Below are 22,113 nucleotides of genomic sequence, written 5' to 3'. Positions count from 1 at the left end.
AAAAAGGCTGCCCAATTAAACTTAACTTCATAAAACAAAAACTGGTGCAAATGCGCGTTTTCAAGCACTGTTCGTAAAGTCGCTGGCAAAATTCATTGGAAATGAGCCAGTTTTACGTCGAAATGCGTGCCACTTCGCCTGCGAATTTCATTAGAAATGTGCACTAATATTTAAGAATTCGATTCAACTTATCTGAAAATTCAGAATAAGTTTCTGATATGTATGAATCGCATGTTGGAACGAACCTCGAGTACAATTGTGACACTTGACAGTTTATGTCATAACTACATTATTTACTTTTTTTGAATTAGTTGAAAATTGAAATAATGAAACCTGCTATAGTAGCCGATGAAATGTTTCCAGAAGGAGCTGGACCGTATATGGACCTAGAGGAAGTGAGTATAACTGAAAATTATATAATGTATATAAACCATTACAACCATTTTTAGGCTGGAGGATCTTCTGGTTTGTTGATGGATTTAACTGCAAATGAAAAGGCTGTGCATGCTGATTTTTTTAATGGTAAATGTATAATTTAATATAAATCATTATATTATACAATTATTGGGAAAGTGTAATTTGTATTGCCCGTTATTACTTAAACTTTCTGCTTGTTAATTTATCATTATTCAAAGTTGTTATTCACGTTTCAGATTTTGAAGATCTTTATGATGATGAGGATTTGCAGTAGGTAATTTCTATATTTATCAGGTTGAAAATAAATTAATTTGACAAAGTTGTTGTTTTATTTACTGAGCAATTGTTCATAATCTGATTAATATATACTGTATGTACCAAAAGTTAGATTGTAGTATATCACAGTCGAAAAGATGAAGTTGTGGATATGAATGGTTTAGTGAAAAAGGCGTGACTATCTTTGATAAAATTAGCTACGACATAAGTTCAATTTACCAATGATGAGAGTGTAAAACATCCTACTTATTTATATATGTCTTGCAGTGATTAATCTCAATTTCTCTTGGTCCTCCCAATCTTCTAGTCTGAAATATTTCTTCGATATTGCCTTACGTACTCTTTTATCCAGGTTAATTTTTGTTTTTTCTTCTCCTCCTCCTAGAAGGAGGTGTCTGACTGTTTCCTTTGGTTCCTTATTTGGATCTGTAGAGAGTTTGATGTTTTTTAGATGATAATTAACCAAACAGTGTCGAATGAACATATGGTACACTTCTTAGTTTTAAACGCTACCGGTCGTCTGGTGGTAGTTTAAATTTTAGTTGAAATAAGAAAGAAATTTCTTCGATTGTTTCAGACCTGAGGTCTTCCTCCATGTTTCTTTTGCCTTTTCACAACCACATCCTTTTGGAGAAAACCACGTGTTACTAGATGCCGCGGTGAACAATACAATCTGTAATGGTGTTTGATGATGTTTAGTTTTCTGTATTTTTGTTTTGTTTTCAATATCTCAATTTAATTTTAAATTTTCGTTTTTCACTGCTCACAACTACTGACTGTGATCCCTGATCTGATGATTATAAAAAAATATTTCGAATTATATATAAGATCATATTTAAGTTCATTATTTTCTCAGAATTATTCGATTTAGTAATTGATTTTGCTAAAGAATTCCAAGTGGTTAATTTTTTGTGTAATGTTGTTTATCTATACTTTTAAATGATTCACTGATTTTAAAAGTTTTTTACTATGTAGTTCGCTGTAAGGCGTCTCTTATCTCTTTATAAACATTATCGCTGTTTGATGACATGAATTATAGATGTTAAATTTAATGACTTGAATTTTCTAACAAAATATTCAACGGAAAAAGATACTAACTGGGTCTGGATCTAAAATTTGCTACGAGTAAAAAATAGGTGTACACCAGGGCTAATTAGAATAATTGTTTTTAAGAAAAATTAGCTACTAACTTACCTTTCAATTCTGGAAACTTACTCGATTTATGATGACAATGGTTAAAGTTTATAAAAGGAAAAAAAGAAAGAGAAATTTTGTAAACGTTGTTTTGAGTTTATTGATTTCGGAATAAAATCATCAATTTGTGTGTGTGTGTGTTTGTACACATAAAGGTTCTTAATCTAATTTTAATTTTAACAATAAAAATTTAAAAATCAAACATAAATGTAAAGATTGTATAACCTAACTGTTACTATATCCAACAAAAAAACTGATTTTATTCAAAAAAAAAATATGTATATACAAAAATAATTACAACAAACATTTCTGTCACGCGGTTTCTTCCAAAATATGTACAAATTCCAGGGAATGGGAAAAATATATATATAAAAAATTTGTAATACTTAAAAATGTGACATAAATTCGGGTAAAAGTAAAAAATTCGGGGTATAGATTATTTCATAATGAATTATTTATCGTTTTGTTATTCATATATTATCAACTACTAGATTTTTAATGTGGCAGACTTAACATGACTACTAGTCTTAAATGATGTATACCGTGCGATTATATACTAAAAAGAAAACGTTACGCATGCGGTTCATTACAAGGTTAAGTCGTTCGATGTACTAAATTGTTGTTCTAATTTGATTTTAGATTTACAGGTAGCAGTGAACCAAATATGATTAACTTAATTCGTATTTCTGTATTAAATTTTATAAATGTGCGAATGTGAATCGTTGTACAAAGCGCGCATGATCTCTTGTATGTGTGGAAGATCACATGCGCACGACGTGTGCCAACATAAGCCCCAATTCTATTGTATAGATGTTTCTTTTATTGTTCTTATTAACAGGCAACAAAGCCTTTTTTATTAAGAGTGATTTCTTTGATTAACCACATATCTTAATATTAACTCACCAAGGCGTAGTGTTGCCAAATGGTCACAGTAAATATTTAATTTTGCAGGGCGAATTTCAAAAAAGCCGAAAGACGGTTCACATTTTTACTGTTTGTTGCTTTGAGGCAAGTATGAAACAGCGACTTAATAGAGTTCATAGGACCAAATAGTGTGAGTGTCAGTATAAAAAATAGTGTTCAGTTCAAAGTTCCAGAAATTTCAACTTGTGCAAATGGAGGAAATGAGCAAAGGGAATTGGAATTTAGTGCTTGAATAATTAATTAATAGTAGTTGTTAATATATGATTACATGAATAAAAAATCGACTCTACTTTTCATTCGGTCTGTAAAATAAATTTTAGATTGTGAGTAAATTATTTAATAATGGGAATTTGGTCCATTACAAAAAAAACCAATCAATATCTACAAACTTTTTTTAAGCACTTGATATTTATCACTCGGAAATTTTATTACTTTTTCGTTTTCTCGATCTAATAGACAAAAATATATTTTGGTGCTAATTTTCGCTACAATATTTTCATGTAAAAAAGGTTATTTTTTCACTTGTCTTTTTTTTTGTAAAGATTCGGCATTTGAAATTGATTTTCGGTGTACAAAAATCCAAATTTGACAAATGTAATTTTTTTTTCAAAATAAAAAGGATAAAACGCAAATGATGGAAAAAAATAAGCATGAATATGGAGTTTATGATGCTAAGTAGTAAGAAAAATTATGAAAATAAAGGAAAATATCATAAAACGGTATACAGATGATTAAAAAACAACGACAGAAACTAGTATCGGCATAAAATGCCCACTAGTTTTTCAAGTCCTTTTTAGGTAGAATTAAAAACTGGACTATCGCAAATAGACGAACATAGACATTGGTATTAAAATTGATTTAGGAATGCCATAGAAAAACCTAATGACCTAAAACAATAAGGTATTTTTGATTTCGGAACAATAAAAAAGCCTTTTACCGATCCAAAACCTTACCGTGTAGAAAAAAGATTCAAGAAAATTACTGGTTTCCACTTGTAGGTGTGAAGATTTGTCCTCTGAGAAACATATTTGGGATCGATATGTGAAACCCATAGGATATAAAGACTCATTAGAAAAAGTGTGAACAAATTGAATTCAGGAATGGTTTTTAAACGATTACAGACAGCCAAATTAGACTAAGAGTCAATGCAATAACTCATAAAACCTTTACTCTGACGGAAAGTAACCAAAGATTGTGAAACCTACATGCTCTGCAAACGAATATCTACCGTTTGAGGTTTACAACATCACAAAAAGTACTGATTCGAAACATAATAATAAATGCGACAATTCTAGACATACAACTAACAAACCAATTGTAATTAGAGAAATAATTCGGAGACTTAAAAAATTCGAAAATTTTTTTCAAAAGAAAAAATAATAAAATTAAAATAATTTGTGGAGAACTTTCTAAAAAAATAATTTTTTTTTATAGACCGATTTTGTAACGAGTTGGACGTCGCGCCGAATTATCTGAAAATTGTACGAAAATACACACTCACGATATCGGAGTACAATGCAACAATAAAAATACTAATGGACATCATTATCACTAGAAATGTCCGATTCGGCTTCTTCTTCAGAATAATCTTGCGGACTGGGCGATAACGGATCGAAACTAGACGACTGACGCGAATTATCTTCGTCCAATCGCGCCTCTACTAATTCGTCTGGATTGAGCACAGAAAACGAACTAGTTCCCGCACTCGATTCTTCAAGAAAACTGTCGTACGAATGTGGTCGTCCATTAGCTATTTCTGAAAAAAAATGTTTTCCAACTATAATGTGTACAAAATTGACTCTTAAAATTAAGTTAAAAGGAAAACTTAGACTTAATACAATGTGTTTTCATTAAATAAAATCAAATAAAGATACTTACTATCCAAATATGGCCATAACGATTGTGGAATTAACGTCTTGATTTTCTCTAAATTCTCAGGCGTACAGGTACCAGTATCTAAACCTGAAATTTCAACAAGATTTTTACTTTCATCTATAAAAAGTCCAAAATCTACTTCACCAAACAAAATAAAATCGAAAAATCACCAGATACCAATGATCTTCTACTAATTCTCTGACGTTTGCATTATTTCATATAATTTCTGATGTGATTTTCAGGTTCTAATCTAAGCAAACTCAAATCGATACGATTTATGGTTTTAACGAATTTTAATTACTTCAGAAAATGAATTTTTTAGTTAAGATGACACAAACGGAGCCGCCAAGCACTCAGAACGAAGTACCGCAGTTTCCACACACAAAAATAACCGTAAAGTCGGAATTTTTCAACAATTCAGTCAGCTCCTTTCTGTTCCAATTTTCAACTAACTCAAATAGTCTCTGTTTTCATGCAGATTGAAAACCAATGCGAACGTTTTGATAGATTATAATTTGTGGACATCCCTGGTAACAAAAAATTCTTTTTTTATCAGGGACTCAAAGTTTTAAATAGGAGTAAAACCGATGTAGCCCTCTTCAAAATAGTGAAAAGAAACTTGTTTCTTGTCTATTAAATCAATTCCAGGTGGACAAATTTAAATACTCAAGTTAAAATTTCAAGGAAAGCTCAACTTTTCCATGATTTCAAGCAATTCCGTCAGCTCCTTTCTGTTTCATACTTCAACTGACTCAAATAATCTCAATTTTCATGTACATTGAAAAACAATGCAAGCTAAACCAGCATTATCGTGTTAGATTATAATTCATGTAAATCACTGGTAACAAAAAAGCCCATTTTTTTTTCGAGGATTCAAAGTTTGATATTTCTGCAGTAGAAATACTATAATTTAGTAAAAAAAGACTCAATAGCTTGCAAAATTTACAGGAAAACCTGACTTTTCCATTGTTCAAAACAATTCTTTTAATTGCTATGTCTTCTGTGACTGCAGATTCCAAACATCTACATTTTAATTCTGAATTAATCTTTGCGTTATCTAATATATTGTCCTTCCACTACTAGACTTCCTTTTTTGTTGTTTTTCTAATTGCTGGTCACAATTTCGACAAGTATACTTTTTATTTGGAGTTGTTCTTCCAAGTTTCAATTACGTTGCATATAAAAACAAAACATTTCACAAGTACACTTCACCTGTAGCAAAAAATGCAGTCATTCAATATTTTGATAAATAATCATTATAAACTTACCTGATAACATTCCAATTGATTTTAAAATCTCCATGTCATCATTAATTTCAAATTTGTTATTGAATTGAAACAAATATTCCATCCTGAAACAATTTTGTAATAGGACAACTCCTTTTTGGTTAACGAAACAAATCTATCAAGATATACTCACTTATCATTAGAAATACTACAATTAATAACAGTCTTCTTATTAGTATTGACAACGATAAAAGGCAGCTGGATGTAAGAATTTGGAGATGGCATTCCGTATAATTTTTCATTTTCCCTGTTACGGTGGGCCAAATTCTTAAAAGCGATTTGATTGAGGATCAGCTCATTTAATTGCCTCTCCTTTTCTATTATTGTCCTTAACTTATTTTGCATCTCTTGTTCGAGCTGATGGCATTCCTGGAGTGAATTCGTAGGTAGTCCTATCCACCTAAAAGTATAAACACAAAAACTATATATTAAAATAGATACAAAATCAGAAACTAAAGCAATTCGATAAAATAAAGAATTATGTGATGGGGACGCACGCCACACTGGCTGTATTCAAAACAGTTGATTGGTCTAGTAAAATATTCCAATATGGATTATAAATAGAAGGATACCTCAATACCTTCCGGGAAATTGTAAAAGAAAAGTTTATTTATTTGAAATTTCCTTACAAAATCATTTATATATCAAGTATTAAATCTGACATACGTTTAAAATGCATGATTAGTTTATGTTGAGGAGTTATTACTAATAGAATCTGCCATAGGAAACATTGAAAAGACATAAGACACACATTTGTCACATATTTTGTTTATTTGAATAGGAAACTGGACCTAAAAAACTAAGAACATTGTCCAATTTCAAGATTATGGAACAACTTGACACATTCCTCAAACTAACTTTGCACCAAATGACATTAAACTAGTGTTCATCATTTGACAGGTGATTGCACCATCAAATACCATCAAGAGATTAAGAATAGCAGAGGATGATACTAGCAAGGCTAAGGTACTTCAGAGGAGTAGTGCCAATCAAATTAGCAACCTTTTGGGAGGAATCTATGTATTTTGGAGGTAGAGCAATGAGACGCAGAGTCATGTACAAAATATCTTTTTAGGTATAGGTGCAGAGCGGTTAGAGAAGGAAAATGATTCCCAAAATAATCTACAGCCTAAGAGCAACGAATTTATCCAGCAATTATCCAAACCATGATGAGAGTCCCTTCTTTTTCTGTACAGTGTTTTATAACCAGATCTTTTTGTGCCGTATTAAAAATTTGAGTCCAGAAGAATTAACATCAATTATTCAATTTTCAAGAATTAAAGACCTTCGGTTGTACCAATAATAAACTTACCTAATTTCTTTCTTTTCTTTAGAAATAATATTCATGGCCATTAATACATTGAGAGCATCATACACTCTTCTTCTGATGTTTTTTTGATCGTACTGATCCGCCAAAGAGTTATTTGTTGAACTGGTGAATTCCGTTACCAATTCATCTGCTACTTCGTTATAAGTGGTTGTACCTTTCTGCTTGACCTTCTCGCATACTTTCATAGAAAAGTGACGGAGACCTTTACCCACTTTTTCCGATTTTCGCCCACGTTTTCTAAAAATGAAAAACATTTCGTAATAAGTCCATTTCCAAAGAAATTCAAATGGAAATTACTCACGATTCTGGTGCGTATTCCAATTCCACGTGTTCTTGTCTTTTCCTCGATAAAATTGGAGGTGTCACGTTTTTCGATATTGGCGAAGTTTGAGAAGTAAAAACAGGTACCGAGGACGAAGTAGAGTTGAGCTGAGAAATCTGGACTTTTGTAGAATTCAAAGGGGGCGCAAGTTTGATACCTTGCTACAATATAAATTAAAAAAAAAGAATTCCAAAGAAAAAATATTATTTTAAATAAGACTTACCATTTGTGATGGGGTTAATTTTATGGTTTTTAAAGTGGGCACTTTGTTAACTTGAATTGGAATGGCTTCTGTAAATAAAAACGGACAATTTTAGATAAATTTTTATTTTAATATAGACAAAGTAGTGCTGAACCTAACTCAATGAGTCATGTGACTACTAAGAAAAACACTTTTACCTCAAAATAGACTTTAGTTTCAGCAATTGCTTCTTCATTTGAGCTGAATTTCATCATCAACACTCATCGACTGTGTAAACGCGGCACCCACTTTGATAAAAGCTATCTCAAGGTAAAATGTTCATACATAATTGTAAAAACACTGCTGTCTGATATCTTTATGGCCTCAGCTATCTCACGCAATTCCAATTTACGATTAGATATAACCAATTCGTGGATTTTTTTGATAATTTCTAGAGTAACCACCTCAATTGAACGACCAGAACGTTCACCATCATCAGGGCCTGTACGACCACGTTTAAATTCAGCAAACCAATAACTAATGGTTCCTTTCGATAGAGCAGAGTCCGGATAACACTTTTGAAGCCATTGCTGAGCTTTTACAATATTTTTTTTCATAAATTAACACACGAAATTGTTTTCAAAATAACAAAAATACTTCACTTAAATGACTGTCACTTTTTTCTGACTAATCGAAATGTCATGAAATTTGACACATAATCTTCTGAAAGTTGGTACTTCATAAATGTCAGATGGATTTGACAATGTCAGCGCCATCTGTGTGTTAGTCACACGACTTATTGAGCGATTTAATAAATGATTTTTTAGATAACTGAAACTAATATGATAAAAATGTTTTCATGGCAGTTTTCAAGTTTGATTTCCCATGTTTTTCACATAACTTTTGGCCGGTCTAAATAAATTTCATTTACAAAGAATTTAACGCGCCGTAACTCGTTAACGACAAGACTTTCTTTCAATTTTCTTTGTGAATAGTTGTACATAAGAATTTAATGTAAATATTCGTATTTTTGAATTTTGATTGTTGGTATTAGTTTTATGCGTACACGTTTCTTTTCAACTATTTCACCATGAGATAAAAAAATGTCTACCTCTTATTATGTATAAAGATTCATATAAAAAAAATCATTTCAATTGGTATGAGAAAATTACTTTTCGACTTACTTGTTACTATTTTAGGCGTTGATATAGTTCTTAAAACTTGATTAGAGGCGAGGCTGGTAGCATAAATCTGGAAAAAATTGGGATAAAAAAAATAATTGAAGCATCTAATTTCATTAATGGATCAAATGAGTAATTCTCATGAAAGTCATTACATCATAACTCATCATCCTCGCCACTTTCATTAAAAATGAGGAAATGACGGTAAGGGAATGACCCAACAAGACATAACCTAAAAAAAATCTCGCAACATAACGTTTCGTTACCAACGTTTCAATATGTTTTCTACCTCTAAAAACATATACAATACCTTATTAACGTCTAAAAACTATTAATTTTCTTCTAATGCTTGATTTATTGTGAGTCTTGTTCAGTCGGTTTGTTGTACAGTTTACAAATAATAAACATCACACTGCCGTCTTCACATAAATGGTCAATATGCCTTTTACTCAACGAATGACCCTCGTATCTTTAGTATGTTTAAAATTAATAAACATTGAGAGGCCGTCTTTACATAAATAATAAATGTCTCACATATTTATGAATAGCCCTCGTATATTCACTAATAGCCGTTGATAAAATTTATTCCAAACCAATTAAATTTCTAAGGGACACATAAAGTGTCAAAATTTCCCTTTGCCAAGTGTTCAAAGCAACAGATGGTTCAGCAGCCCTAATATTTTTCTGCAGGTGCTTGTTTTAAATAAATAGGGTCCGTTTGATGTAACGGAATTCTATTGTTGATTCCATAAGATCAGAAAATGATATTCGAGTGTTTAGGCTTTGATAAAGTCCCTACATACATAAAGTAATTATGAATTCTTTTTAGAGCCGCAAGCAATGAAATTAAAATTTAAAGAATACGTCTCTAATTTAATCAAGGCATCCACAATTATCAACACAAAAAAAGTATTATAAAGCTGAAAAGTTTGTTTGCAATGCCCATTTATTGAGCAGCCGTGGAAACTAAAGAAAAATAGAAGGAAAACGTGAAAATGTATTCCTTTTAAAAGATATGATTGCATGTGCTGCGTAAATAACACTTGTGAACACTGTTTTTATAGCACGAACTTTGTTAGTCGCCAGACTGGGATCGGCGGACACACCAATAGGCCCTGATCCCATTCTTGATGTGGCCAAAAGCGCTGTCATCACGTCTCTCAACAGCCTTCAAGCAAGGCGGGCTCGGCAGAGATGGATGGAGACGCCTGGCATGAGACAAGCGAAAGCCCATATAGATGGACCCCATGGGCATCATGGATGATCCGGAGTGCCGCTGGTGCAAGGAGGAGGACGAAACTGCAGACCACATTATCTGTGAGTACCCTGCACTCGCATGGGCGCAGTTTAAACACCTGGACAAACCCCTCAACCTACCTAACGACATCATAGGGTTCAAGCCAAAGCGCCTGATTGGCTTCTCAGAGGACATCATTTAGTAACGTCAAGTGGGGCATGACGGGCCTATCTGAAGACCTACGTACTCAATCGCATCAACAGCCGACCACACCTTTGAACTATGAACCCACAACGAATAGCTTTAATCAAAATCATGTACTATTTGCTTCTACAGTTTTGTCAATTTGACAAACAGCAAAGTACAGACTAACTTAAGTTATTAAAAAAATAAAATGAGGCTCTCTATCAGTAGAAAGCAAAAATTGCCAACCTTATATATGTATTCAAAAAATGGGGTGGCATATTAAGGATGTTTTACATTAACTCACGTTTTGCTCGTAATTTATAACCAGATAAAAGACATTTGTAAACATAGACATTAGAAAACATAAATAAACATATATATATATAATATACAGATGTTAAGTCCCAAGTAAACATATTATTATACATTTCTTGTAACCAAAGTGAAGCCATCACACACACACACACACACACACACACACACATCAGACATTTAATTAACACCCATAATTTAAAATAAAACTATATAACCATTGCTATAACCTGTAAAAACATACATGAATTTGTAAAATAACATTTTAACCTTGACGATTATCCCACAATGCAACTAACACAAATATTTATAGTTCATAGTTAATTGTGGGCGGCCAAGGGGCTGTTGAACACAGATAGGCCCGTCGTGCCCCACTCGACATTACCAAAAGGCCGATGTCTCTAGAGACAAAACAAATACTAACATTTAGAGACTTCACTGTAGAGCAATGCCTCTAGTAGAAAATCCGGAGTAGTTTTTACCTTATTAATGGCATATCACCTGTTATCAATATGATATTATAAGCAAAACATTAGTGTCTGTAGTTTTACTAAATTAAATGTCCTATTACATTTAATTGTTGATAAAAAGAATCGATAATGTTGAGTCACTATTGAGTTAATGATAGAAAGTAAAGTTTTAAATTCTTATAAGGTGAAACTTGATAAGTAGAGTGATACCTCAAGAAAGTAGGAGAGTCCAATACCCAAATATAAACAAAGTTAAATGGAAATTAATATTTTAGATATGATTATTTTTAATCTTATCTACACATTAATATTACAGATTCCATTAATTCAAATTAATATTGCTGAATTATAGGTTTTAATACTTCTAATTGAAAAAAAAATTACACAACACTAAAAGGCCAATGACCAAGGTCATCCTTTTTTGGAGTGCTTCATTTGTTAATAACATTCAACTTTTTTTATTTAAATTCCCCAGCACTACTCGATCTGTATGATAATTAGGAATGGTATTTAGTTGACATGAAAATAAATGTAAAGCTTAAATTTTAAAATATAGAAACTCAGCGCTGTAAACTACCCACTCAAGAGTGGTTTTATGACTATTTCTATTCTTAACAAACAAAATAATAGACTAAAAACTAGTAAATATTTGATTTCGAAAATATATTAGAATAAATATTATGTAGAATATTAAAATAAACTAACCTGTTGAGAATCATCAGAAGCAGAAGCTGATGTCTTGATAATTTTCACTGGTTGCCCAGTCATTGCTGAAGTCATTATGCCATTAAAAGTTTTTCCTGTAGGTTGCATCAATTTAATCATTTGAGGCTGCCCTATTTTAATTTCGAAAATAATGGAATATTAGAAGATAACTTTTTTTATAAACCTTTTTTGATAAATCACAATAAAACACCAAACTTGTTCCTAACGACACGTTATTTAAATAATGTATATTAGAAATAACAAAACATGTAGTACGAATAAATATTACAACGTATACTAGATTAAATGAACATGCACATATAATTTCAAAAATTTACCATTCGATCCTTGTATCACCCAGTTCGTTGTATTTGTTTGCTGTGTCATCCTTACACTTTCCGAAATTGCACGAAATGAAAAAGTCTTCAAAATCTTAAGAAATCTCCAAGAAATTGGTAAATAATTCTATCAAACCATCAGCACTTACAACTAAACTTAGTCAAAATGGCGACGGAATAATACCATACTTTAAAGCCCAATATTTCGAATTTGTTGAACCGAAATTTAATTTCAGTTGTTCTTATAATCGACGGATTATTGCACTTTCATATTTTTTCAAATTTTTTATGATTACTAAGAATTTGACACTCTCAAAGCTTGACAAAGTTGAGCTATTTCGTGCAAATACATCCTCAGATCAGCTTTGCGGCGGGTACAAAGCCTCTCTTTTCATTGGCTATGCTGTCTCACGTGGGATACGCTGACTGAGTTGAAGATGATTGCCACTAGAGTACTCAGAAATTTGTTTTTGGCGCCATATGATTCTAAATAACATATGTAACTTTTTCTATACGACAGTAGATGGTAGCACGCACACTTAAAGTTAAATATCGGCTAAAAACCAACTTCTCAAACTCAAAATGTTATTACGAAGAGTTTTTTTCCCCAGTTTTAAAATATTATTGAATTTAGTTTCAAATATTTATTGAAGCAACACTTAACTCCTATAATTTCCAAATTATAGGTTCAGAAGATATGTTCAAAAAGTTTTTGACAATTTAATAGCCTCATGAAAATACGCCTTGTACCAAAAAAGTAAGCAGACGTTTGACGTTGTTTATTGTCAGAGAAATGTCAAAAACATCAACTTGTCAAACAAACACGAAAAATGGACACAGCTATAGCTACATTAGTTCCCGATAATGTTTTAGAAGTTATATTTTCGTTTTTAACTTTACATGACCTCCGAAATTGTTCTCTTGTGTGTAAACGGTGGTATAGTTTCCTAAACGATGAAAATAATGACGTGTGGCGTTTACATTGTGTTAGAAAACTTGCAGAAGAAGCACTTAAATCGGACCTTTTAAGTTCTGTGCCCACTTATAAAGCAAAATTGAGAGCTTTTCATCACGCTTGGAATCCTAATGATTGTTCTAGAAATATTTATATAAAGCCTAATGGTTTTACGTTACATCGAAATCCCGTAGCTCAAAGTACGGATGCCTCAAGGTAAGTATTTAATGATAAAAATTGAATATTAAAATTTCACGCGATATACGAATTTGGTTTTTTAGGCTACTGAATGTAAAAATAATTACTACTACATTGTATATACATTTGATCACATTGTTTAGCTAATAAAACTTATTGTTTTCTTTATTTTTTATGCTTATACCTATTTCCTCAGTTTATTTTGCCGTTAGTTTTGTTCAATATTTACTATATATTTAAGCAAAATCATATCCATAACATTGTTTAATTTTCATAATTACAAGAAAAGGTAAAAAGACTCGAAAGATTTACCTTACAGTTTAAATAGAGCTGTTCATGTTTCTAGGGGTAAAATAGGCTTCAGACATGGTAGACATGCTTGGGAAGTGATTTGGGAAGGGCCTCTAGGTACAGTAGCTGTTATAGGCATTGCTACAAAAGATGCACCTCTTCAATGTCATGGTTATGTAGCTTTATTAGGTTCAGATGATCAAAGTTGGGGTTGGAATTTAGTAGATAATCATTTATTACACAATGGGGATGCACAAGGAAATTACCCTATGCTAAACAACGCTCCAAAATATCAGGTAATAATATAATAATGAAGATTTTCCACAAAAAATGCGATATCTAATGATTTTTTTATGTATTAATTTTGTTATACTGTATACAGGTGTAAAATTTACCTGTTGAAAAGATTTGGATCCAAATATCAATAATTAAATTTGTTTATTTGTGTCTGAATATAATTTTATGGGTTCACTTGAAGTTTTTAACAAAATTTAGTGAAAAAATGTTTTTTTTTATTGTCTTGCACCATTTTATTTTAAATGTCGTTTTACGTTAAACGACGTTTATTTCTTTGGCAGCATAAATAAACCGAAGTTTAACTGGTTGTGAACAACATTTAATCTACACTCCCAATTTTGGCCGTTTAATTTTAAAATTTACTGATTTGTGAGGTTATGTGAATTTTTGTTTGATTTTTAGTCAAGGTTTTGTTAACTTTCCTTTAGTTTTTTTTAAGATTTGGAAGTCCTTGAGTTTATTGAATGTGGTGGTCTGTCTAGAAAACACCATTACAAGTTATACTATTGTAGGGAATTATATCTTTGCAAGTTTCTAGTTTCGTTTATTTTTCACTTAGTTATCGTTTTTCATTTTCTCCCATCTCTATTCTTTTAACTTTAAGTTACTGAGTAGTTTTTTGTGTCAGCTAACAACATCGTGACGAACCCATTGTAAAAGGGTGTCATATAATATAAAAAATAGTGAGAATTAGTTAGTCACCATCACAGCAAGTGTCAAACTCTTTGTAACATGCCATTCGGCTTGTTACGTTTTTCTTCAAACATTTTGTTCACATATCGTGGTACATTATTAGTCAATAAAACCTCGAATTCTTAATCTACGTATCTACACTTTGAATCAAAGTAAATTTTAGTAAATTTTTGGTGATTTTATTCTTTATATTCGTTAGTAAGTTTTTTTTGCTTTATGAATTTTCTTTCTTTTAAGAAAATTTTGTATGATAGTTTTAATATAAATTCGTATTTTCTATTTATTTAGGTAATAGGACGAATAGAAGATACGAATTTTATGAAAACTATCATACAAAATTTGGGAAAATGAATATAAAGAATAAAATCACCACAAATTTACTAAACTTTACTTCGATTCGAAGTGTAGGTAGGTAGAAGTTTTTGTAAACGGCTGTTTATTAAAAAATGCTGCAATACCCAATTATGAATATAAATATTTCAATACATTTGTAGGTTGGAGAAAGAATAAGAGTAATACTTGATTGTGATGATAATACTCTTTCTTTCGAGAAGAATTATGAATTTTTGGGTGTTGCTTTTAGAGGTAAGTATTTTCAAAGTGAATTCCATTCATTATCGATTTCCTTATATTGAAAATCTCATATTTTGTAAGGACTCCCAGATAAAAAGTTGTATCCCACTGTATCTGCTGTATATGGTAATACGGAAGTTTCTATGGTGTACCTCGGTCCACCTCTGGATGGCTAACATACTCTCGGATAAAATTAGCGAATCAATTAAAAGAAAAACAAAAATAATAACCAAGGAAATTGGAGAGAGAATTTTAAACGTCTGTTTTAAAGATGGTTCAATTCAGGTTAGTCCGGTATGCCCAATGTGATAATTACAAACACATTTATAACCATTGTTCATTATTTTGTATATAATGTTTGTTTCGGAATTTTATGTTTGAATTTTTGTTAAATATTTACGTACATTAAGCTGTGGGGGACATTTTGGGAAGCACGTTCCGGGTCTAATTTGGAAAAGAACTTGTGGTAGCCAACTGGCTACATATCTTGAAAGCCAGACAAGCTATGAGACACGAAGTAAGTGGCATATTTTGTTTCTTTAAGAAGGCTTTATCGAAAATTCCGAAACACAACCCTACACGTCGAACTCACTCTAGGGGCTACTTGTAGAATTAAATCACGGTAGATTATTGTATTGAGCTTAGAAGCAAGTTCAAAGTTAAGTAGATCTCGGGGTGGTTATCAAGGACAAAGATGACGAGGGAGGAAATTTGAAAGCAGAATGACGAGAGGAAGTAGACAGTGGCTAGAACAACAAAATCAATTATACCGAACAAATTATGAGCTAGGTCCGGAACGTGCGCACCAAAATGACCCCAGCAGCTTAATATAAGTCAAATATTTAATTAGTTAATTAGGGAATCGCCGATCTGGAAACTCTTGATTCAAAATTTGAAATATGACCCGCTGTAATGGTCCTGTATTTTTATTATTTTTAATTTATTAAAGAAATGGGTAAAACTTTAGATTATGAACCGTCGATTTATAGTGATTTGTGCACAGGGGTAGGAGGGGAGTAGCAATGGAGGCCCTACTCTGAAGGTGTAAATTACTACCAACCAATATAAATTGCAAACGGAGTTTTTTGCACATCCGGAAGGAGCTGCACTGTGGTGGAGCCCTAAGGATCAATCCTAGGCCCTGTCTTGTGGAACATAATGTACAATGAAGTCTTGAGAATTGGTTACGGAGCGAAGGTCATGGCTATTGCATCAATACCACACTTAATACAACTTGAAATTCAATGTTTATAAATTGATGATATTATTGGTATATATCTTGAATAATTATAGATGATTGTAAGGCTTTTCTCATTAATCTATACACTTTAGACACTGTTTCTTAGGTTCTTAATTTATTTAAACACTATACACTACACTAACCTTTAATAATTCACTTATCACCATTACTTAACCAACTTATTTAAATTCTTCGATTATTTTCTATTTTGGTCTGTTCACTACGACTATTTATTATAAACTGAACTAAACTGCGCTACATAAACTCCTTACATATCCCAAAATAATTCTCAAAAGATCTAGAAAAATATAGAAACAAAACAAAATAAATGAATAGACCTTCCTAGAAATTATTTAAAAGAAACAATATAAATAAACCGTCTGCTATAATTAAAGCTTCAAAAAAACATCAAATGAATTTCTGGTATTTTATTCACCGAATTTTAGAATTCCACTATATCTAAGCAGGGCCGGCTCCAGGGCGGAGATGAGTTCATAACAAAATGAAAATTTGCTGGTGTTTATTCAAAAATATGTAATCATTACTTTTTATATTTTGATATTGGAAACAAATTTTACAAAAAATTCCAATCTTCTCCTCTGTTTGTAATAGTTTCACATCCCTAATTCTTTCTAAAAAGTCTATTGTAGGTAATAGTGATCGTAATATTACAAAATATGCAATAAAAAATATTTGCAATATTTAGTAATGTAAATTTGTAAAAAGTCTGATAGTTTTAGAAGTTTTGAAAAAAGTTTGAGAAAATCGCACCCTTAAATCAGTTCAATTTAGCACTAAATTGATTTTTAAATTATGACGTTACCCTGATGTCCCCAATTTTTTTAATTAACCTGTTATTTTCATATATTTATATTTGATACTGTGTCATTAACTTGATATTTTCAATATACAACTTCAATTGAAATTAACAAACTGTTATTACATTATATGGTCCTTCGAGCCGGATATAACACACATATCCGGCTCGAAGGACCAGATGGTGGTAGTAAACAGTTTGTACAGAGATAGAAATAGCTAATTCTCTATCTGCCTAAAACACCGTTTTTTCTTGCATTTAATAATACCAAGAGTTGCCTTCGTCGGTGTATATATCTATTTTTTATTATTATCATCAATTTTTTTATAAGTTCTGTGATAATTTTCATTTTAAAAATGGGAAACATCATTTTCATTGCAATAAACTATAAGTATAAATAATATTTTGTGTAAATGGGTGAATACTACTTACAATTATATAAAAACGTCACAATTTGTGAAACATGTTTTCGATCAAGGGGTCTCGTCAGCACATAGAATTCTAATCTGAGCAGAAGACGACAGGTTATTTGGTACTTATAAGCAATCAAGTACCAATAAATAGTGAATTTGTTGTATATATACCTGATGGAATCAAATAACAGTTGTTGTTGTGTCTTTTTCTACTTAGATTAGATAGACTTAGAGACTTCAAAGTCTGCCATTGTTTTTACCAAATATTCACAGGAAATTTTTGTTGCTCCGAAAGTTTAATATGATTTTTTAAAGTGTATTAACCCATATACAATTTTTTTATGATTTTATTTCGTTTTTTACGCCCTTTGGACGGAAAAAAATTGTTTTTGGCGAAAAAGTTTGAGAGAAAATCACGGAAAATCGCAGAACTAGCGGAAGCGAAAATATCCGTTCACGCGGCTTATGATAAAACTAAAAATTATTTATATGAAAAAAATTCCTAACCTCAAAATCTTTGTCTTCTTCAACGGCCATCTTGGAAACGCTTATACCACTCGTAAATTCTTGTTTTACTCATAGCAGACTCGCCATAGATATTCCACATACTCGGTACGAGAGCTGGCCCCCCAAGTATGAGGATGAGCAGTAATTCTGAATGGGACGATGTCATAAAAAAGAGGAAGAAGGAAAATAATTTATTATGCAAATATTAGGGCGGGCAATTATCACTAACTACCGTATTTTCTGGGGTTAATGAACTTTTTTGTTATCCAAAGTCGTCCAAAGGGCTTACTATTCTTATATTTGCGTTTGCAAAATTAAAGCATATTTCATAAAATGGAGAATACCTACAGGAGACAAAAATAAAGAAGGACATTATTTCTTGAAGTTCGAAGAGGATCATTTGTGGGTCTATATGAAGTAATACTGCCTTTAACAGAACGTATCTTCATTTGCAGTAATTATATCGATGAACAAATTCCTACTATGGTGCAGAACTTGTTGTAAATCGATTATATAGTATCTTCATTCGCAAAAATCGATCTTGTCACTTCCCCATGTCCACTGGCGTCGTTGTTCAGGTCTCCTTTGGCTGGAACCAGTCTTTCTATAACCAACTAGCACCATTGAGATCCCTGCAGTAATTATATCGATGAACAAATTCTAATGGTGGTGCAGAACTTGTTGTAAATCGATTATATAGTATCTTCATTCGCAAAAATCGATCTTGTCACTTCCCCATGTCTACTGGCGTCCTTGTCCAGGTCTCCTTTGGCTGGAACCAGTCTTTCTATAACCAACTAGCACCATTGAGATCCCTGCAGTAATTATATCGATGAACAAATTCTAATGGTGGTGCAGAACTTGTTGTAAATCGATTACGTAGTATCTTCATTCGCAAAATCGATCTTGTCGCTTCCCCATGTCCACTGGCGTCCTTGTCCAGGTCTCTTTTTGCCTGGAACTAATATTTCGATAACTAACTAGCACCATTGAGATCGCTACAATGATAACATCGATTAATAAATTCGTGAATCGATTTCAAAAATCGATTATGTCACGCTATGACGTCTGTGTTCAGATTTTTGATTCGTACCAGTCTCGATAACATACCAGTGCCCTAGATATTGAAATTTTATTCAAAAACATCCAACAACTATCATTATTAAACCTTTAACTTGAATTGAAATTTTGTCCTCGAATGGATTTTTCCAATTTACAAAATAAGCATTAATTGTGTTCAGCAGTGTATGTTAGTAGATCAAATATTTTTGTTAAAATATTTATATAATATTGAAATCTCGTATTTCATTTCTAATACTACATAAAAAAATATCTAGTGCTCTCCAATTGAAGGCCCCATTACGAGATTTGAATTTTTTAAGTATTGAAATTGTTGTTTTTTTTTATTAAATAATTTTATTATTTATTAATTTGAATTCTAGTCCGTAAGATTACTCCTAAAACGAACGTCTAGTCCCTTTTATACCTACAATAAGATTATATTAACGGCTGTTAATATTTTTGAAGTTCTAGTTTTATAGAACTTACACTTGTAGTGAATGAATGTTTTTTTTTAAATACTGTTTTATTTTCAACTTTTACGAAAAATGTACAATATGAATCGATTATGAATAACCATGAATATAATTGTTCATTCTTTTTAAAAAAAATTGTTTCATTTAAACCTCATTCTAACCTAAAATGTTCAAATTACTGATCTACGGTATTTGTCATTCCCCTTTGAAGATAAAATCTCATACTTGACATCATGAATGTGAGTTTGGTATGTTCTGAACATTTCCTACTTCCCTCGTTTCGTACATACACCCCAGTGTCGATATCTAATAGTCCGACGAACCACAGTTGTGGACATAATTTGATATACGGGGGTTCTAGAGGTCCAAGTTAACGAATACGTCAACAGATTTTTGAAAAACAAAATGGCGCCTTAAATATGGCATAATTTTCTAATCCAGTTCCACATATGGGGGTTTTTAGGGCGCTGATTACGAACAAGTCAACAGTTTTTCAAGAAACAAAATGGGGTCAAGGAATATTGAAAATTCGGGATTTTTCAAAGTCGCTGATTGTATATACATCAAAAGTTTCTCAAAAAACAAAATGACGGCCAACAATGTTAGACAAATCATCATTTTCTGTTGAAATTTGAGACACTGGTGCTTTCGAGGTAGCTGATACGAACCAGTCAACAGTTTACCAAGAAACAAAGTGGCAGATTCAAAATGGCGTCAAGGAATGTTGAAAATTCGGGATTTTTCAAAGTCGCTGACTCCAAATGCATCAAAAGTTTCTCACAAAATAAAATGGCGGCCAACAATGTTATATATGATAATTTTTTATTGAAATTGAGTAAGCGAAGGTTTCAGAGGTTGCTGATTACGAAATCGTCAGCAGCTTGTCAAAAAAACAAAGTGGCAGATTCAAAATGGCGTCAAGGAATATTGAAAATTCGGGATTTTTCAAAGTCGCTGATTGCAAATGCATCAAAAGTTTCTCAAAAAACAAAATGACGGCCAACAATGTTAGACAAATCATCATTTTCTGTTGAAATTTGAGACACTGGTGCTTTCGAGGTAGCTGATACGAACCAGTCAACAGTTTACCAAGAAACAAAGTGGCAGATTCAAAATGGCGTCAAGGAATGTTGAAAATTCGGGATTTTTCAAAGTCGCTGACTCCAAATGCATCAAAAGTTTCTCACAAAATAAAATGGCGGCCAACAATGTTATATATGATAATTTTTTATTGAAATTGAGTAAGCGAAGGTTTCAGAGGTTGCTGATTACGAAATCGTCAGCAGCTTGTCAAAAAAACAAAGTGGCAGATTCAAAATGGCGTCAAGGAATATTGAAAATTCGGGATTTTTCAAAGTCGCTGATTGCAAATGCATCAAAAGTTTCTCAAAAAACAAAATGACGGCCAACAATGTTAGACAAATCATCATTTTCTGTTGAAATTTGAGACACTGGTGCTTTCGAGGTAGCTGATACGAACCAGTCAACAGTTTACCAAGAAACAAAGTGGCAGATTCAAAATGGCGTCAAGGAATGTTGAAAATTCGGGATTTTTCAAAGTCGCTGACTCCAAATGCATCAAAAGTTTCTCACAAAATAAAATGGCGGCCAACAATGTTATATATGATAATTTTTTATTGAAATTGAGTAAGCGAAGGTTTCAGAGGTTGCTGATCACGAAATCGTCAGCAGCTTGTCAAAAAAACAAAGTGGCAGATTCAAAATGGCGTCAAGGAATGCTGAACATTCGGGCTTCTTCAGAGTCGCTAACTCCAAATGCATCAAGTTTCTCAAAAAACAAAATGACGGCCAACAATGTTAGACAAATCATCATTTTCTGTTGAAATTTGAGACGCTGGTGCTTTCGAGGTAGCTGATACGAACCAGTCAACAGTTTACCAAGAAACAAAGTGGCAGATTCAAAATGGCGTCAAGGAATGTTGAAAATTCGGGATTTTTCAAAGTCGCTGACTCCAAATGCATCAAAAGTTTCTCACAAAATAAAATGGCGGCCAACAATGTTATATATGATAATTTTTTATTGAAATTTAGTAAGCGAAGGTTTCAGAGGTTGCTGATTACGAAATCGTCAGCAGCTTGTCAAAAAAACAAAGTGGCAGATTCAAAATGGCGTCAAAGAATATTGAAAATTCGGGATTTTTCAAAGTCGCTGATTGCAAATGCATCAAAAGTTTCTCAAAAAACAAAATGACGGCCAACAATGTTAGACAAATCATCATTTTCTGTTGAAATTTGAGACGCTGGTGCTTTCGAGGTAGCTGATACGAACCAGTCAACAGTTTACCAAGAAACAAAGTGGCAGATTCAAAATGGCGTCAAGGAATGTTGAAAATTCGGGA

The 22,113-nt window shown here is 32.1% G+C and overlaps 3 protein-coding genes across 4 annotated transcripts; 2 read left to right on the top strand and 1 right to left on the bottom strand.

Annotated features, from left to right (window-relative positions):
- Positions 1-323: 323 nt before the first annotated feature.
- LOC130897974 (COP9 signalosome complex subunit 9) lies at positions 324-736 on the top strand. The gene is made up of 3 exons (XM_057806973.1): positions 324-395; positions 450-522; positions 654-736. Exons 1-3 carry the CDS (start codon positions 327-329, stop codon positions 689-691), a joined length of 180 nt encoding a protein of 59 aa, XP_057662956.1. The 5' UTR covers positions 324-326; the 3' UTR covers positions 692-736.
- A 1,226-nt stretch (positions 737-1,962) lies between these two features.
- Positions 1,963-12,688, bottom strand: LOC130897970 (transcription factor Dp-1). The gene is made up of 10 exons (XM_057806967.1): positions 12,235-12,688; positions 11,897-12,027; positions 8,990-9,056; positions 7,848-7,915; positions 7,604-7,785; positions 7,285-7,539; positions 6,106-6,372; positions 5,955-6,037; positions 4,690-4,773; positions 1,963-4,567 (listed from the first exon to the last, which is right to left on the bottom strand). Exons 1-10 carry the CDS (start codon positions 12,281-12,283, stop codon positions 4,344-4,346), a joined length of 1,410 nt encoding a protein of 469 aa, XP_057662950.1. The 5' UTR covers positions 12,284-12,688; the 3' UTR covers positions 1,963-4,343.
- A 345-nt stretch (positions 12,689-13,033) lies between these two features.
- LOC130897973 (F-box/SPRY domain-containing protein 1) lies at positions 13,034-18,552 on the top strand. Of its 2 annotated transcripts, XR_009059812.1 has the most exons (5): positions 13,047-13,405; positions 13,734-13,974; positions 15,163-15,253; positions 15,323-15,526; positions 16,231-18,552. XR_009059812.1 is itself a non-coding variant. In XM_057806972.1 (4 exons), exons 1-4 carry the CDS (start codon positions 13,065-13,067, stop codon positions 15,415-15,417), a joined length of 768 nt encoding a protein of 255 aa, XP_057662955.1. In that variant the 5' UTR covers positions 13,034-13,064; the 3' UTR covers positions 15,418-18,552. The 2 variants fall into 2 exon arrangements, 1 of the variants encoding a protein (XP_057662955.1); XM_057806972.1 differs by having other exon boundaries at positions 13,034-13,405; positions 15,323-18,552.
- The last annotated feature ends 3,561 nt before the right edge of the window (positions 18,553-22,113 follow it).

This window comes from Diorhabda carinulata, chromosome 9 (genome assembly GCF_026250575.1).
Source record: "Diorhabda carinulata isolate Delta chromosome 9, icDioCari1.1, whole genome shotgun sequence".
Lineage (NCBI taxonomy): Eukaryota > Metazoa > Arthropoda > Insecta > Coleoptera > Chrysomelidae > Diorhabda > Diorhabda carinulata.
This window is presented reverse-complemented; position numbering and strand designations above follow the sequence as displayed.

Excerpts from the sequence above, each read along its gene's own strand:
- LOC130897974 (XM_057806973.1), top strand. The coding sequence starts at position 327 with ATGAAACCTGCTATAGTAGCCGATGAAATGTTTCCAGAAGGAGCTGGA. Across the intron at positions 396-449 it reads CGTATATGGACCTAGAGGAA|GCTGGAGGATCTTCTGGTTT; the intron begins GTGAGTATAACT and ends AACCATTTTTAG. Across the intron at positions 523-653 it reads GCATGCTGATTTTTTTAATG|ATTTTGAAGATCTTTATGAT; the intron begins GTAAATGTATAA and ends TTCACGTTTCAG.
- LOC130897970 (XM_057806967.1), bottom strand. The coding sequence starts at position 12,283 with ATGACACAGCAAACAAATACAACGAACTGGGTGATACAAGGATCGAAT. Across the intron at positions 7,916-8,989 it reads AACGCCTAAAATAGTAACAA|AAGCCATTCCAATTCAAGTT; the intron begins GTAAGTCGAAAA and ends TTTTATTTACAG. Across the intron at positions 7,786-7,847 it reads AATTAACCCCATCACAAATG|CAAGGTATCAAACTTGCGCC; the intron begins GTAAGTCTTATT and ends TTTATATTGTAG.
- LOC130897973 (XM_057806972.1), top strand. The coding sequence starts at position 13,065 with ATGGACACAGCTATAGCTACATTAGTTCCCGATAATGTTTTAGAAGTT. Across the intron at positions 13,406-13,733 it reads CAAAGTACGGATGCCTCAAG|GGGTAAAATAGGCTTCAGAC; the intron begins GTAAGTATTTAA and ends TCATGTTTCTAG. Across the intron at positions 15,254-15,322 it reads TTTGGGTGTTGCTTTTAGAG|GACTCCCAGATAAAAAGTTG; the intron begins GTAAGTATTTTC and ends ATATTTTGTAAG.